The sequence below is a fragment of the Prionailurus bengalensis genome, chromosome D1 (genome assembly GCF_016509475.1).
Source record: "Prionailurus bengalensis isolate Pbe53 chromosome D1, Fcat_Pben_1.1_paternal_pri, whole genome shotgun sequence".
Lineage (NCBI taxonomy): Eukaryota > Metazoa > Chordata > Mammalia > Carnivora > Felidae > Prionailurus > Prionailurus bengalensis.
The window spans coordinates 89,517,229-89,531,056 of record NC_057346.1 but is presented as its reverse complement, the minus strand read 5'-3'; the positions used below and the strand labels follow the sequence as shown (position 1 = coordinate 89,531,056).

Sequence of the window (13,828 nt, the reverse complement as noted above, 5' to 3'; positions counted from 1 at the left end):
AATGTAATACAATTATAGCTTAAGGGATATCTGATTATTAATATTTGGGTACAGTATAGGATGTTTTAAAGAAATGAAGCCACGGAGACTGTGGAATTCATTTTAGAGATAATTTGGTTCAACTCAATATCAAGAGACATCATCGTCATGTTCTTAGTCCCCATTTCAATAGTTTGTGTTATGTATGCCTTTGGCAGTTTGGATCCAGATAATATATTCCATGCTATGACCAAAAATTCACATTCCTTTATTGAGTCTTCCTGTCTATCTCTCTTTTCGGAATGTTACATCCCTGGGATCAAGATATCTTACTGAATAACTTTTAAAAAATTGAGTAGCTCAACTCATGGTTACGGTAAGGAACATGGAATCTTCAGCTTAGTAATGACTGAGAAAAAAGGGATACCACCTGCAGCCAAGTCCTGCAGATTCTCTCAGGAAAGCTGTCATCTGTTCTGATAAAGAAAGAATTCTTTTTGAATACAAAAATTGGGGGCGCCTGGGTGGCTCAGTCGGTTGAGCGTCCGACTTCAGCCTAGGTCGCGATCTCACGGTTCGTGAGTTTAAGCCCCGCGTCAGGCTCCGGGCTGATGGCTCGGAGCCTGGAGCCTGCTTCCGATTCTGTGTCTCCCTCTCTCTCTGCCCCTCCCCCATTCATGCTCTGTCTCTCTCTGTCTCAAAAATAAACAAACAATAAAAAAAAATAAATAAATGAATACAAAAATTGGTCAAATAAAATCATAGTCTTCCATTCTTGCAGAACTGCAATTCGTATCTTTTTTACTCTCTCTCTCTCTCATTTCTGTTTTTAACCACTTATAGGTAAATAAAAAATGGTGTTTAAGAAAATAAGGATCCCACCCTGTCTAAAAGTTGCCTACTTGTTAAATTTGTAAACATTTATTGAGAGCCAAGAGTGGTCTAAAGCCTAAGTCACTGGGTACCGTATTTCTCTCTAAATGTGGCAAGAATGAATAAGAAAGTTTTCTGAACTTTTTAGCTACTTTTTTGAAACGAGTACTCACCAATTTTTGACCTCTAAGATTTCTCTACCAAAGACAAGTTACACCTTTGGGTCTACAAGGAAAATAGTCACTGAATTCAATCACTTCACTCTTTTTAGAACACTGCACTTAAAAGGAAATGGAAAACAAATGTTGAGACTGCTCCTTCTTCAGAGAAAATAACCTCCACTCTCACCCTCTTAGGATCTTTGACCCCCTCTGTCTGAATTCTTCAGTCTCAGCCCAGGAATTCCCATTCAGATGAATGTGCATATCACTCCCACATAGAAACCTAACTTTTGAAGCAACTTCAAGTTCCTTGGGAAGTAGACTGTTTTAAAATCAAGGGCACATTTCTAGTTAAATAGCCATTTGGTGGCTTTCAAAAACATAATATATATATAAAAAAGCTCAGAGGCTATTACCCATCCATCTTTCTGTTTGATGACCTCGTCCCATTGGATGTGAGATTGGGTCGAAGAAGTAAGTCCAGGAGTTGTCCTCTTGACTCTGCGTTGTCATTCTTTGGTCTGGATGGCTGTCATGGGCCGGGGCTGTTGTGACCATGTAGTTCAAGCAATTGTCAAAGTGTTAGTTGACATTGGGCCAGGGATGCACTGATAATTTTAAAAAGACTTTAGTCTCTAGACAAGACAATGAACTCATCTTCCTGGTATAGAGGGCAAAGAAGTTGTGTAAGCACAGAATGTTTTGGCAGGTATGGGTTTGTTCATGTTCATGTACTCAGCAGTCAGCAGGTGAACTAGACGGCGCAAAATCATTAATGACTCCTGCAGGGAATACAGGATGACTTACAGACGTCAAGCAAAGACGAAGAAGTAGTTCTTGAACCACATGCCCTGTTGCCCCCATCCCCTAAAGGAGGAAGTCTAAGCACATGATGTCATTCCAAGACAACCGCATCCCGGTGAAATGCACATTAGGCTGGTAGGGATTTAGAGAAGGAATCAGGTAACAGCCACCCACAAGATAAACATGAAAGTAAATGCCATTCATCTCAAAAGCATGAATGGAACCCGTTAGAAGCGTTACCTTCTAACAATGGGATCCACAGCACAAGCGACACATAAGAATTCAGCACATGCCACTGCTTCATTCTGAGCCAGCGGAGATATATGGGTAGAGAAGAGTACAACAGTGGCCCCTCAGCAACAACCACATGCCATAGCCAGTCACTGAATCCACGGCTCAGCCAGGTATGCACTCAGAGGCTTTCACACACTGGCATTCCATGTTTCTGCCACACCAAGAATCGTGCATAGGAGCCTGCGGAGTCAAGTTATCTGGCATCACTTAGAGATGACGACACGACTCGAGCCCGATCTCCACGATCCCACAATTCTGGACTAGAGAAGGTGCGTTTTTGGTAAAGCTCAGAAAAAAGCACTGCAAATTCAAAGAGAAAGCTCCAGATAGACATGACAAAAGCGCTAAATGACATCAGACAGGTATTTTCCTCAAACCATCTGGCTCCATTTCTTCCAACACTGGGGTTCGGACCAAGGGCTTTCTGATATGCCCAGTGTTTCAAAAAGCCACGTTGTAGATTCCTTTACAAAACAAAAGGGAGCATTTGATAAGATCAGAGTCTCTGCTCCAATCTCACTCAGGGATGCCCCAAACTGGATCTGAAAGTGATATAAAAAAGGGCATATTCTCTATGTCTCCTTTGTACGCTATATCCACTCCTTCGGTGATTTGTTATGAGCATCTAAGGATTGGCTCTGTGTTGACCACATCATAACTTATGAAAGAATCTTAACATCTTGTGACAATTCCTTCAATGTCTTTCTGTTCCGCGTCCTCAGCGCTCAGCATTTAACCCACAAGGAAACTTCCACCCAAGTTTGCTTACTAAGCAACCCATTACCAGCTGTCCCTGTTGTTGAATGAGAGTCTTCTTTTGGATGATTGGGGATATGCCCCATGCCATCCGCTCTCAACCCACTGCTCTTTCTGGGTAGCTGTTTCTTCCATTGTATGACTAGGGATTTCCTGGGCTGTGAGAAGATGTCAGTTGTGAGCCTTTATTGTTCAGTTTCCTTACCAACACACAGCTTTCTACTTTCAGGCCACATACACATGGGAGAAAAGATAGAAAAGGGAAGCAGCAAGGAGTGAGAGAGCTCGTATTCTGAAAGGGGTATTGAATCAATGAGCACTGGGTGTTGTATGGAAGCCAATTTGACGATAAATTATATTAAAAAAAAAAAGAAATCAACAGTGCAATCCTTCCATTTTTCAGATAGGAAAACTAAGACCCAAAGTAGTCTTGCTCAAAATCCTGTAGCCAGATTTGCACCAGGTCAGGACTAGACCACAGTCCACGAATTCCCAGTATGATTCTTAATTTACTGTTGTCCACAGCCTCACATATCCTTGGAGAGAACCGTGTGTTCAAAGAATTAACCTCTTTGCTGCAGTGATTTTGGAGGGAGGAATATATTATATACCAGCTGATGACAAGATCAGCCTAGGGGGAGGACTTCTCAAATGGTGGTCACATAACTCACGATCACATGCCCTGGAAATGCACCAGGAGCGGATTTGCCAGCACAAAAGATGTTGACAATGACCGGGTGCTGCTGCACCGGCACGTTACGACGTTATGTCTACGTGGCATCTAAGATTGGCCAAGATTGCTTTTTACCAAAAGTAAGTCAATGAAAGAAAACTATTCGAGCCAGTGTTTGGCATTATATAAACAATGTGTGACAGGGTAAAAATGCCAGCCTCTCAGTGTTGTAATTGTTCAGTTTTAAAAAGAATAAAATGAATGGAGTAAAACGTATCAGGGTGCCAAAGCCACTGTCATTTTCATGTATAGCAACGAATAGCAAATGTTTCATTCCTCAAGAAAATGAGAGTCTATAAACTGGCCAAGCCAAAGTATATTTGGCAACCGGCAAGCCTGGTTGTATTTCATAATTTTAGAAAATGATATGTATGATTTGATAATAAGAAAAACCTTTAAAAAACTAAAACTTGTGTCCTTATTTTACCTTTGTGTTGGCCAAAACATTCCTGGGGTTAACTCGTTATCCAGAGGGAGGAAAAAAGACGCCCCAAGTCTTCGGTTTTACCTCCCACTGACTAAATCACTGCCTCCTGACAAATAATGAAGTTAGGAAAACCATGGAGCGTAATTACAAAAAATGGGAACATCAACCCAAACACAAACCGCCCATTCCAAATGTTTTAGAAAAGAAAGAAAAAGCAAAATGTACGCCTGTGTGCACACATACGGGCGCGCACGCACGCATGCACGCGCGCGCACACACACACACACACACACACACTACCCTAGCACTGTCTTTATAAACATAATGATCCTTTAAATACCCAGTAATCCCTGCTGTTTTCAACATACAGATTAGCAGAGCATAGGATTTCCATCATAAAATACAAAGGTTGACTCTCTTCTAGAAGTTGTAATGTTCTTCGATAAAGCCCCGAGGTCACCAACCAGAATCTCTTTGTGTTTTGCAAGTACTGATAAGAGAATTGCTAGCATGGTTACTGCTTTCCCTTTCCCTCTGTTAGGTTCTGTTCCATCTGGTTTTTCAACTACGCGCCAGTCATGACGTCCCCTCTTCCCTTGGCCCCCCATCACCACCTTTCGACAATGGTCTCATTAATTCCAAACCTCTTAAGTAGCTTTCTGCTTTTTAAGTACAAACTGCCTTCAATTCTAAGATATACTCTGCTCTTCCAAAAGGGGATTGGAATGGAATCCCATTCTGAAGAGACGTTTGCTTCTCATTTCCTTCTTCTATCAGAAGACTCTTGTTAACTCGGCTCGTAATCCTCACACGAAAATAAAATCCGCTGGGAAAAGTAATGAGAGGCAGGCCTGTTGGGCATATTCAGTACAATGGCCAGGACTTAAAACCTATGTCCTAGTGGGTGTCTGAAATGTTTCTTGTGTTGTCTGGAGACATCCCTCAAACTATAGCTTTGCCCTTTGGGTTCTAAGCGGCTGTTTCTTACATTTTTGTGTTCGGAGTATCCAAGGCTAAGAGAATGACACTTGAACCGCAGTTTTCAAGATGCTACAAGCTGTTATCCTGAATTAAAGCTTCTTTTGTTCCAAACATGATAGGCATGGCTCCAAGACAGAGAGACAAAAGAAGAGGATATACTTCTTACTTTTTTTTTGTCTTATCCTCCCAGACCAGTAGTGGTACTTGAGATTGTTTTGGAAAACCTGAGATGTTTGCACATAAATAGAAGTAACAGCGCCAAAGCTTACCCCCCAAGATACTCTGGGCTTAAAAACAGAAAAAGAGCAGTCACAGACATTCAAATACAGTCTGTATGAGCTACTGACCTTCCCTTCAAGGGTACAAGGGATGCCTTTCTACAGTGGAGTGAGGAACAAAATGTAAAAAAAAAAAAAAAAAAGAAAGAAACCAGATTCATCAAAGATCTTCACAGATGATAAGGATTCCAAAGACTGCTGCACTTGTCAAGCTTTCTTTACAGACCCCTCTGCTCAGCACGGAAAGATACACTGTTCATCACACATTTCCATAAACACACACAAATCACCAAACGGAACCTTTAGGAATCTCTAACACACACACACACACACACACACACACACACAACCTATCTCAGGTACGTTACGCACATTTCAAAACCATTTTTAACTTTTTCAACATTTTGGCCTTTCGGGCAACCTGACAAGTCAGCATTTTTCTTCTAGTTTCTAAAACTTGTGTATAGATTTGACGGCTTTTCATGCTCTGTGGCTAAAAGAAATTACTGCACGGAAACAGAAGATGTGGCTAATGTCTAACAAAAGAGTCTTCCCTATTCTGCGAAATGACTTCACAAACTCATCTAAATCAGGACTGCTGACCACCATCCTCCTTACTTGGGCTCGTAGAATGCTGGGTCTCCTCTTCATCATGACGCTCATGGTGAATGAGAGGAGAGTGTGGTTCGCGGGTCCAGCTTTCTCCATTAGCAATGGTGCTGCTTCTGTCCACATCTGCCGTGACGATGGTTACATACACTGTGACTTTTTATCAAGCAACCTTTGATGTTCTGTTCTTCCATTAAAATGCATGCTATCTAATAGCGCCTGCCTCAACAGTATCTCTGAGCATCTCTGCTCAATACCGTCGAGCATCTCCACCAATCTCTCCCAAGAGAAAATCGATGGGCATGAAATTTCTTAATGATTACCTGTTATTCTACTCTAACCACTTTGTCAAGGGCAGCGCCATAAACCATTTTAATGGGTTCATTTGTATAATAAAGCATCTCGAGCCCAGATGGTATGATTGGTTAAGTGGCTCCTAGGTTGAACTGAGTATCCTCGCCAAAGTTAAGAATTTGTGATGAGATATTAACTACATTTCCCACTGTGTCCTGATGATTGACCTTTGCAGCATCACGGACTTTGAGGGGGAAAAGAAGTCCTTAATTAAGTATGCATAACCCATTACCAGTCATCCTCGCAGTTGTCTGAAGTAACACTCCTGGATTCGATTCGCCTGGGCTCCATTGGGTCCGATCCTGGTTCTGTTTTGGGTGGTTAAAAAGCCGTGGTGTGGTTGAAACTGTGATAATGATGATTGAAGCAATTAGGAAAATGTTATTTCTCGAGCCTCCACCACTTGTTCTGTACACGTCTCCCTTCTTTAGTCTATGCAGTGAATCATCTATAGCAGGTCGCATAGATGGTTGAGTGGAAACGGAGGGAAAGCAGACAGTCACTTCAGCTTGATTCAGCCACCCTGTTAAGCAGCTCAGTGTCCTCTGCATTCTGTCATAGAATACGCTCGGGTCAGAACATGAGATTTTCCGGAGAAAGCAGCCAAAGAAGCTGCAGCAGAAGAAAGAACAGTTTTGCAAACACCAGCCCTCCACCGAGGAGACCCCAAAACGTCAGAGCTTTGCCCATCCATGCAGTCCGTAACAGCCCTGTGCACTTGAAAGCCCAAGGAATTGGTATCACTGGCAAGTGCATTACATGTAGAGCCTCAGGCTGAAGAGGGAGATACCTGAAAATTATACCACGATGATCACTTTATTTCATTAGTAGTTCTGGTGAGGAAAGGAACACCGTAAGCAGCCACGGATTTCCCACAGACGATTCTAAGAAAGAACGTCTCCCTGTAGCAAGCATAGGATTTAGCTACCCATTTCTGAATAGTTACAAACACCTACGGTATTCTCATCACAGGCAAAGCATTTCATGAGCAAGCCATTCCCAGCCAATGAAGGAAAAACGAGATTTGCACATTCAGTACAAAAGCACCGTAGGTAACCAACCACCATCACAGCAGCTCCCCGGAAAAAGAAAAAAAAAAGGCAAACTTCCACCAGCAGCCTCATACTGTCACCCAAGACGACAGAGCTGGGACAGGGGACGGCACCTGACAGAAGGATCATGACAAAATCGGGATCGCTTGCTTTTGTGAAAATACGACTTGCAAATCCACCCTAACTCTTTGAAACTTAATTTCGATACTCCACTGATACAAAATTCTTTTCAGAACTGTAATGCTATCAGCCCTTACTTCGCAAGTTAAGCATGTCAGGTTTCGAATCATTATCCACATTCCCAAGAAGCATGAAACAAGCGGCAGCTGACACACCCCTACAGTAGAAAGAAGGCCGCCTGCAGAATTGTATGCACAGGTGCCAAGTAGAAAGGGGAACTGAAATTGGAAAATACGCCACAGAGATGAAAAATACCCAGGCAAGTTTTCCCCGGGAGCTTGATCACACAGTTTATTTTTCTGGTTGATCGGTTTGGGTTACCACCCAAGAAAGCTGAGTTTCTGAAGTATCAAGTCCATATCTTTACTGATGGCCCCACCTGGAAGATGGGCCCACTTCCTGAACCCAGAATACAGTGTAATAGTAAATAAAGTTCTTGTGGTCTTGGTTATTTGCTTTTCTTTCTGAAGTCATTAAAAAGAGTTGCCTTGTTTTATAGACCAAGCTCTGCAGAGGTGTCCGGGCTAAAGAATACACCACTTACAAGCATCTCGTTCTCTTGAGTATTCTCTATTTCTCTTGAGTATTTGTGGCTTTCAATGCCATACATATACTCAGATGCCTCAGGGCCCAAGCCATTGTTTGGGTCCCTCCCTTCCTGGGTGCTATCCACTTGGGGATAGTACTCTCAGGTTTCAATAGGACAGACAGAACTTCAGTGACCTGGGAGAGTTCATGGCAAAGGTACACCTTCTCTAAGGACAGGTTCAGAATTCTCATCTCTGTTCAGCAATATCTTAGATCATTACAGATATGTCGAGGAAACCCCGTCACCTGGTGGAATATTAGACTGATCGTTGCCCGTTTTTTTCTAAGGATGCTTTTCAGCTCAATTGCCACCTCTGGTCTCAAAAAGTTTTACAACTGTCACAAACGTGGATACTATTATGCAGCGGTTTGACTACTGAAACACAATGGTTTTTAACAGTTGGGCGCCGCTTTGTTAAAGCTCAGCTGACACTTGTCCTTCCCTTCAATGTCTTTCTCTCCTATTGGTGCCCTATTCATTTGTTAAAACCAGATGTGCTCCCTTGATTTCAACCAAGTTTTGATTACCATTCTTGAATGCCGGTTCCCAACGTTTAAGCCTTTCTAGGGCCGTCTAAGTCTTCAATTTAGAATTGAATCAATTCTAACTCTAAATAGATAAACCAAAACAGAAAGAACCCAAGGCATTAGGAATTTTAGAAAAGCTATTTGCCCCGTTGCTCTTCCAAATATGTTTGGGCTTCCATTAGAAGAAATCATTTTTCTTCCTTCATAATCTTATCAAAGTATAACTAAAGTGTGATCAGTCACGGGTTTATGCTCATTTTCCACATTAACTATTTTCCAAGATGGACCCTCTTGGGCACCACTCAGGTTAGTCAGTAAGCCTCGCATAAATGGTTCTACCGTAATTGATTATCCTTACTGGTACTGGAGATAAAATCTTCATCATCATCAATGCCTGATCCAGAATAACTGGGGTGTTTGTCTCTTTCATCTTCGTTTTCTTCAGTTGGTTCCCAGCCTGCTGAGATGATATTTGAATCCGTACCTGTTGTGGTGACTTATGTTAGTGGCTGGACTGGATGCCAAACAACCCATTTGACAGAGGAAGAAAATCAGGCACAGAATGTATAATGGAATTCCCAACATTGTAAGAGCAGAGTGAGACATCTAACGTGTGTATCCCCAAATTCTTGCATCCTGGTCTCTGAAGCTAATGCATAGGTTTAAAAACAACCAGCTATGACCTTTACAACTGAATGATCTCTTTAAGGAAGTTAAAAGAATACATATGGACATAATCCCACCAAAGACACAAAAGAAAAAAAGGCCAGTAAACACTCCCCCCTCCCTGCTTTCAGATTGTTAACTTATTAATCAAGCATGTGCCATCAAAACTGGGGTGTCAAGAATAGAATGGAAAGGTTTCACACATGCCTCTTTCTTTTGTCCAGCCACCTGCAGAAGAATTTTGGAATCTAAACACTTGTCAATCATTTTTACAATCCCATAGTTGTATTCACGATTTGTTAATTCATTTTTGACCTTGCAGAGCATCACATCACCCTAGCTCTGAATGCAAAGGAAAGCTGAACTACCATTCCCAACAACACTGCAGCATACATAAAAAAAAGAAAAAAAAAAGTGAATCAATTAACAGAGAAATCATGCCTGGCAATTATTATAGTCAACCAAAAGGGTTGACTAAAATGGACTGGAGCCAAGATTTTGAGAAATTCTCATGTTTTCCCTTTGGGATGCATCACAGGAAAGAAGATGGAAACCAAACCCTCTGCCTCCTCTTACTGGTTGCTGTAGAAGATGTCTCTTTACTGAAAAAGGGCTTCGTATATTTTGAATGAGATTCATGCTATCTTTTGGAGCGAACATTTGTGTTTTCTTACAATCAGTGTCTACCCCAAGAATAGTTCCACTGATGGATATTTTCTATATTTTTCTAGTTCTAGCTACACTATTTTATTTTCCCATGGAAAGTCAAGAAGTTTTAATGACTTTTGTCATTTTAGAATATCTTTCAGGGCCAACATTCAGTTCTGTCATCAAGAGAGACCTGATCCCCTTTCACCGTGCTCTTATTAGCCTCCTCCGGGGCTGTATTAATTCTATAGAGTAGAAAGAAGAAATCTGCTTATGAATGCTATAAAATCAAACACGGATCTCAGAGCTCATGATCCTTCAAAAGTCATCCAAAACCTTTGTGAAGCCAGAATGGACTTTAGACTTAGTATCCCTGAGGTCAATGAACTATCAAGAGGTAGTTACGAAATGAGATCTGTCTCAGAGAAAGAGATCTGTCTTTCAAGAACTGTCAAGAGACCTTATGAAATGAGATAATAACAACTCATTACCAGCCATTATCGTTGTTGTGTGAAGATGATTCTCGGACTCTGATGGCTGAAACCACCATGAAAGCCAATCCTGGGCTTCTCGCCTCTTGGTTGCTGTTTTGGAAGTTGTGCCACTAGAACTCATCAAAGCTGTTGTAACCATAATTGAATTGATGGTTGAAAGGTTAATTATCAGTTCCTAAGAAGTAGCCCTGAATACGCTTTTACTCTTTTCACTACTCAAGAGAGTCATCTATACGTAATATACATGGCGGCAAGAAACAGAAAAAGCACACAGGAGTTCCACTTATTTTAGAGGCCCATACTGCAGGTCATAGAATGTCAGAAATGGAAAGACCTTAAATATCATCCGGTTAATGATCTTCATCTTAAAGAGGAAAAAACTGTGCTGGACAGACCTTGCCTTGTGTGGTGTCAGAAAGGCCAAATGAGAGGTCTCAAAAAGAGTGTGACAGCGGTCTCTGAATTTTGAAAAACTATAACGTCACAGAGGGGTTAAATTTTTGTCTGTGGTCCCAAAAGGCCAAACGAGGACCTGTGGCAAGAACTGCAGGGGACGACTTTTCTTCCGAATGTTGGATTTAAAAAGGTTACAATCTGAACTATCCAACGATGAACTTCTTCATAAAGTATTGTGTTCCCCACGGTCAGAAAGATCGCTTAGCAGGAAAATTGTGCAGATCAAATGATTAGAAGCGTTGATTGAGTGAAACTGTTGAAGATCCTCTCCAAATCTGAGAGTCTATGATTCCGAAACCAAGCTCTCCAGAGTCTGAGCCCATCATCTTCCACACACTCTATCTTGGCCAACCAATATCATTCTCCATAAACTTAGGGTATGATATTTCTACCAGCAATCCTAGACACGTAACCCCAGCAATCCCCAATGCACAGAAGGATACCACATGAAGGGGAAAATGCAAAAAGATGCCTTTCCATCTTTTTCCATTTAGTGCCCAGATCGGCTAGCGATTTTGCCCATGGCCACTTTTTACACCACCATCGTATTTTGCGAAGCAGAACGTGACATTTTGAGTCCATTTGTGAAAGGAACCTTCACAAGAGGATCAATCAGGAAAGACAGGCACAAACAAAGTGAACCAATGATCTCACTAACAAAATCAGAAATAGGAGTCCTGGTTTGAAACTTCCCAAGACTGCTATTTCTGCCACCATAATGTCCACCGGAAGAATATTTCATATTCTTCAGATAAAAAGCTGAAAAACGGCTCAGGCAGAGAGGCTGAAACCATCATTAAATCCCCAAATACAAAAGCAAGGTGATTAGATATCTTTTTTTTTTTTCAGCTATTAAGAAAGCCCAGAAATGGCCCAAGATGAAGAACTGACAAGGAAGACCTTTTCCTTCACAATGTTTGTTCTATGAAGATAAACATTGGCAACATTTAAGAACAGCATACGCTTTATTCTGCACACCCCCCAACCCAGCATTACCTTAACCACTATGACACGTAATCACAACATAACATCAACACTATTTTCCTTACAGAAGTATTTGTCAAGATAAAAAAAATACGGTTTACTCTATGTGCTATAAGCCAAGCAAGGGTAGAGGACAATTTTTATTGCCTTCCTTCTGCAGAAAGAATGCCCAGTGATTTTGAAATACGGTCATATCACCCATCAGCAAAAGTTAATAAAGGAAGATATGCTCGTAATCTCCCATTGTTATAGACTTGGAATCTCTTCCCACACAAGCTCTCAATTCAGAATACTTTGCAAGGATTTAGACTTAGTCAAACGTCCAGGGAACTGGTTAGAGGCCTAGATTCCGACAGAAAGCAACAGGTTACTTCCTCCACTTTACAGCTGAGGGTTTAGATGTGCACCCCAGTGCACAGGGGTGACAGTTTGCACCCATAAATCAGCATTTCCCTCTGTTATCACTGACTGTGATGATTAGATCGGCAGAAGGTAGGAGTGTGCACTCTGTAATAGACTTCTTTTCAAGAGGATACGTTCTGAATGAATCTCCTAACTGAAGCTTCTGAAGGAAAAATACTTCTGATTCGATGTGCATGTGGCCAAAAGGAAAACAAATAGAACATATAAGAGTGTCCACTTGTATCCCCAGATTCACAGGCCCTCTGATCTGTACCAGATCCTGTTCTCCCTAAGGAGGGGATGGAACATCGGTGGGAAATTTCTCCAGGATAATGGGTGTCCTTCTCCTCGACCTGGAAAAACTTGGCATTGAGGGCAATGGAGAAACAGAAGACATAACAGTTTACCTGTTGTTGCAGCTGTTGTGTGATCCTGAGTCTTAGGCTGTGAGTTACCCAACCAGGACCACATCCAATTAGTTTGCTCCTGAACTGCTGCGTGGCTGTTTGAGTGCACAGTTGAAGTAACTGGATCAATTATGAAAATACCATTTAGTGAGATCTTTCCACAAAACCTTTACTCCCAGTTCTACATACATAGAAAGTCGGTATCTATTACAGAACGGAGATTACCAAAGAAAGAGTAAGGCCTGCTTTTATCTCTCCAGTCTTCTAACGCCTCTTAGAATCTTAGAGCAACATCAGAAATACAAGTTCTTTTTTAAAAAAATTTTTTTAATGTTTATTTAGTTTTGAGAGAGAGAGAGAGAGAGAGAGAGACAAGTGCAAGCAGGGGAGGGGCAGAGAGAGAGAGGGAGACACAGAATCCGAAGCAGGCTCCAGGCTCCGAGCTGTCAGCACAGAGCCCGATGCGGGGCTCGGACCCACGAACCGTGAGATCATGAGCTGAGCCGAAGTCGGACGCTTAACCGACTGAGCCACCCAGGAGCCCCCAGAAATGCAAATTCTGCACGGGTATCAATTCAGTGGTGCTCATTTCTCAAATGGAACCCTCTGAACACAGGCTCAGAGCAAAACCAAGTAGGAACTTAATAACCGGTGAAGGAAAAGAGATGTTATTTTACTTGATGGGGCGACCCAGCCATGAACTGAAGATCTTCGATGCAGCATTTCATAAAGCTGCTTTCGTTCATTTATTTTTGGAGTGTCTTTAGAGATGCTCGTTTGTAATCTCTTGGGTCTATCACTTTATGCGGGTAGCTTCTGATGACAACTGCCATTTCAAAGTTCCGCCCACACTCATTAACTTCAAGTCAAGCTTTATGCTTGAGCAGGAGGAGCTTTGCAAAGGGTGTGTGTTCAAAATGTTGAAATCAGATGAAGCTTTGTTGAGTGTCCATTTATCACTTCCTGTCACTTTTAGTTCTAATTCAGAATGTGTTTCCAGAAAAGAAACAAGACTGCCCAAGTTAGAGAAATTCTGGACTCTATTCAAATTAGAGAAAGGACGATCAGTAATTTTGTGCAATTTGAAATCTCCCATTTGACTCTCAAGTGGGGCTTGAGTCTGGGATGTTTCCCTGCAGGGGCACCTGGGTGGCTCAGTTGGCTGAGCATCTCT

General features: G+C 41.8%; 1 protein-coding gene across 29 annotated transcripts in view; it reads right to left on the bottom strand.

The window, feature by feature from the left end:
• CD44 (CD44 molecule (Indian blood group)) overlaps nucleotides 1–13,828 on the bottom strand; it is a 92,203-nt gene that overhangs the window by 23,553 nt on the left and 54,822 nt on the right. For 6 of the 29 annotated variants that reach the window (XM_043580929.1, XM_043580930.1, XM_043580935.1 and 3 more), the window contains exons 6-11: nucleotides 12,655–12,774; nucleotides 10,403–10,531; nucleotides 8,956–9,081; nucleotides 6,482–6,595; nucleotides 5,905–6,021; nucleotides 1,430–1,558 (exon numbers count right to left, since the gene is read on the bottom strand). The exons of 3 other annotated variants lie outside the window; for them this stretch is intronic. In XM_043580929.1, coding sequence (XP_043436864.1) covers nucleotides 1,430–1,558; nucleotides 5,905–6,021; nucleotides 6,482–6,595; nucleotides 8,956–9,081; nucleotides 10,403–10,531; nucleotides 12,655–12,774 — 735 coding nt within the window. The remainder of the gene's footprint in view (nucleotides 1–1,429; nucleotides 1,559–5,904; nucleotides 6,022–6,481; nucleotides 6,596–8,955; nucleotides 9,082–10,402; nucleotides 10,532–12,654; nucleotides 12,775–13,828) is intronic. 20 more of the 29 variants (XM_043580940.1, XM_043580942.1, XM_043580950.1 and 17 more) reach the window with 12 other exon arrangements.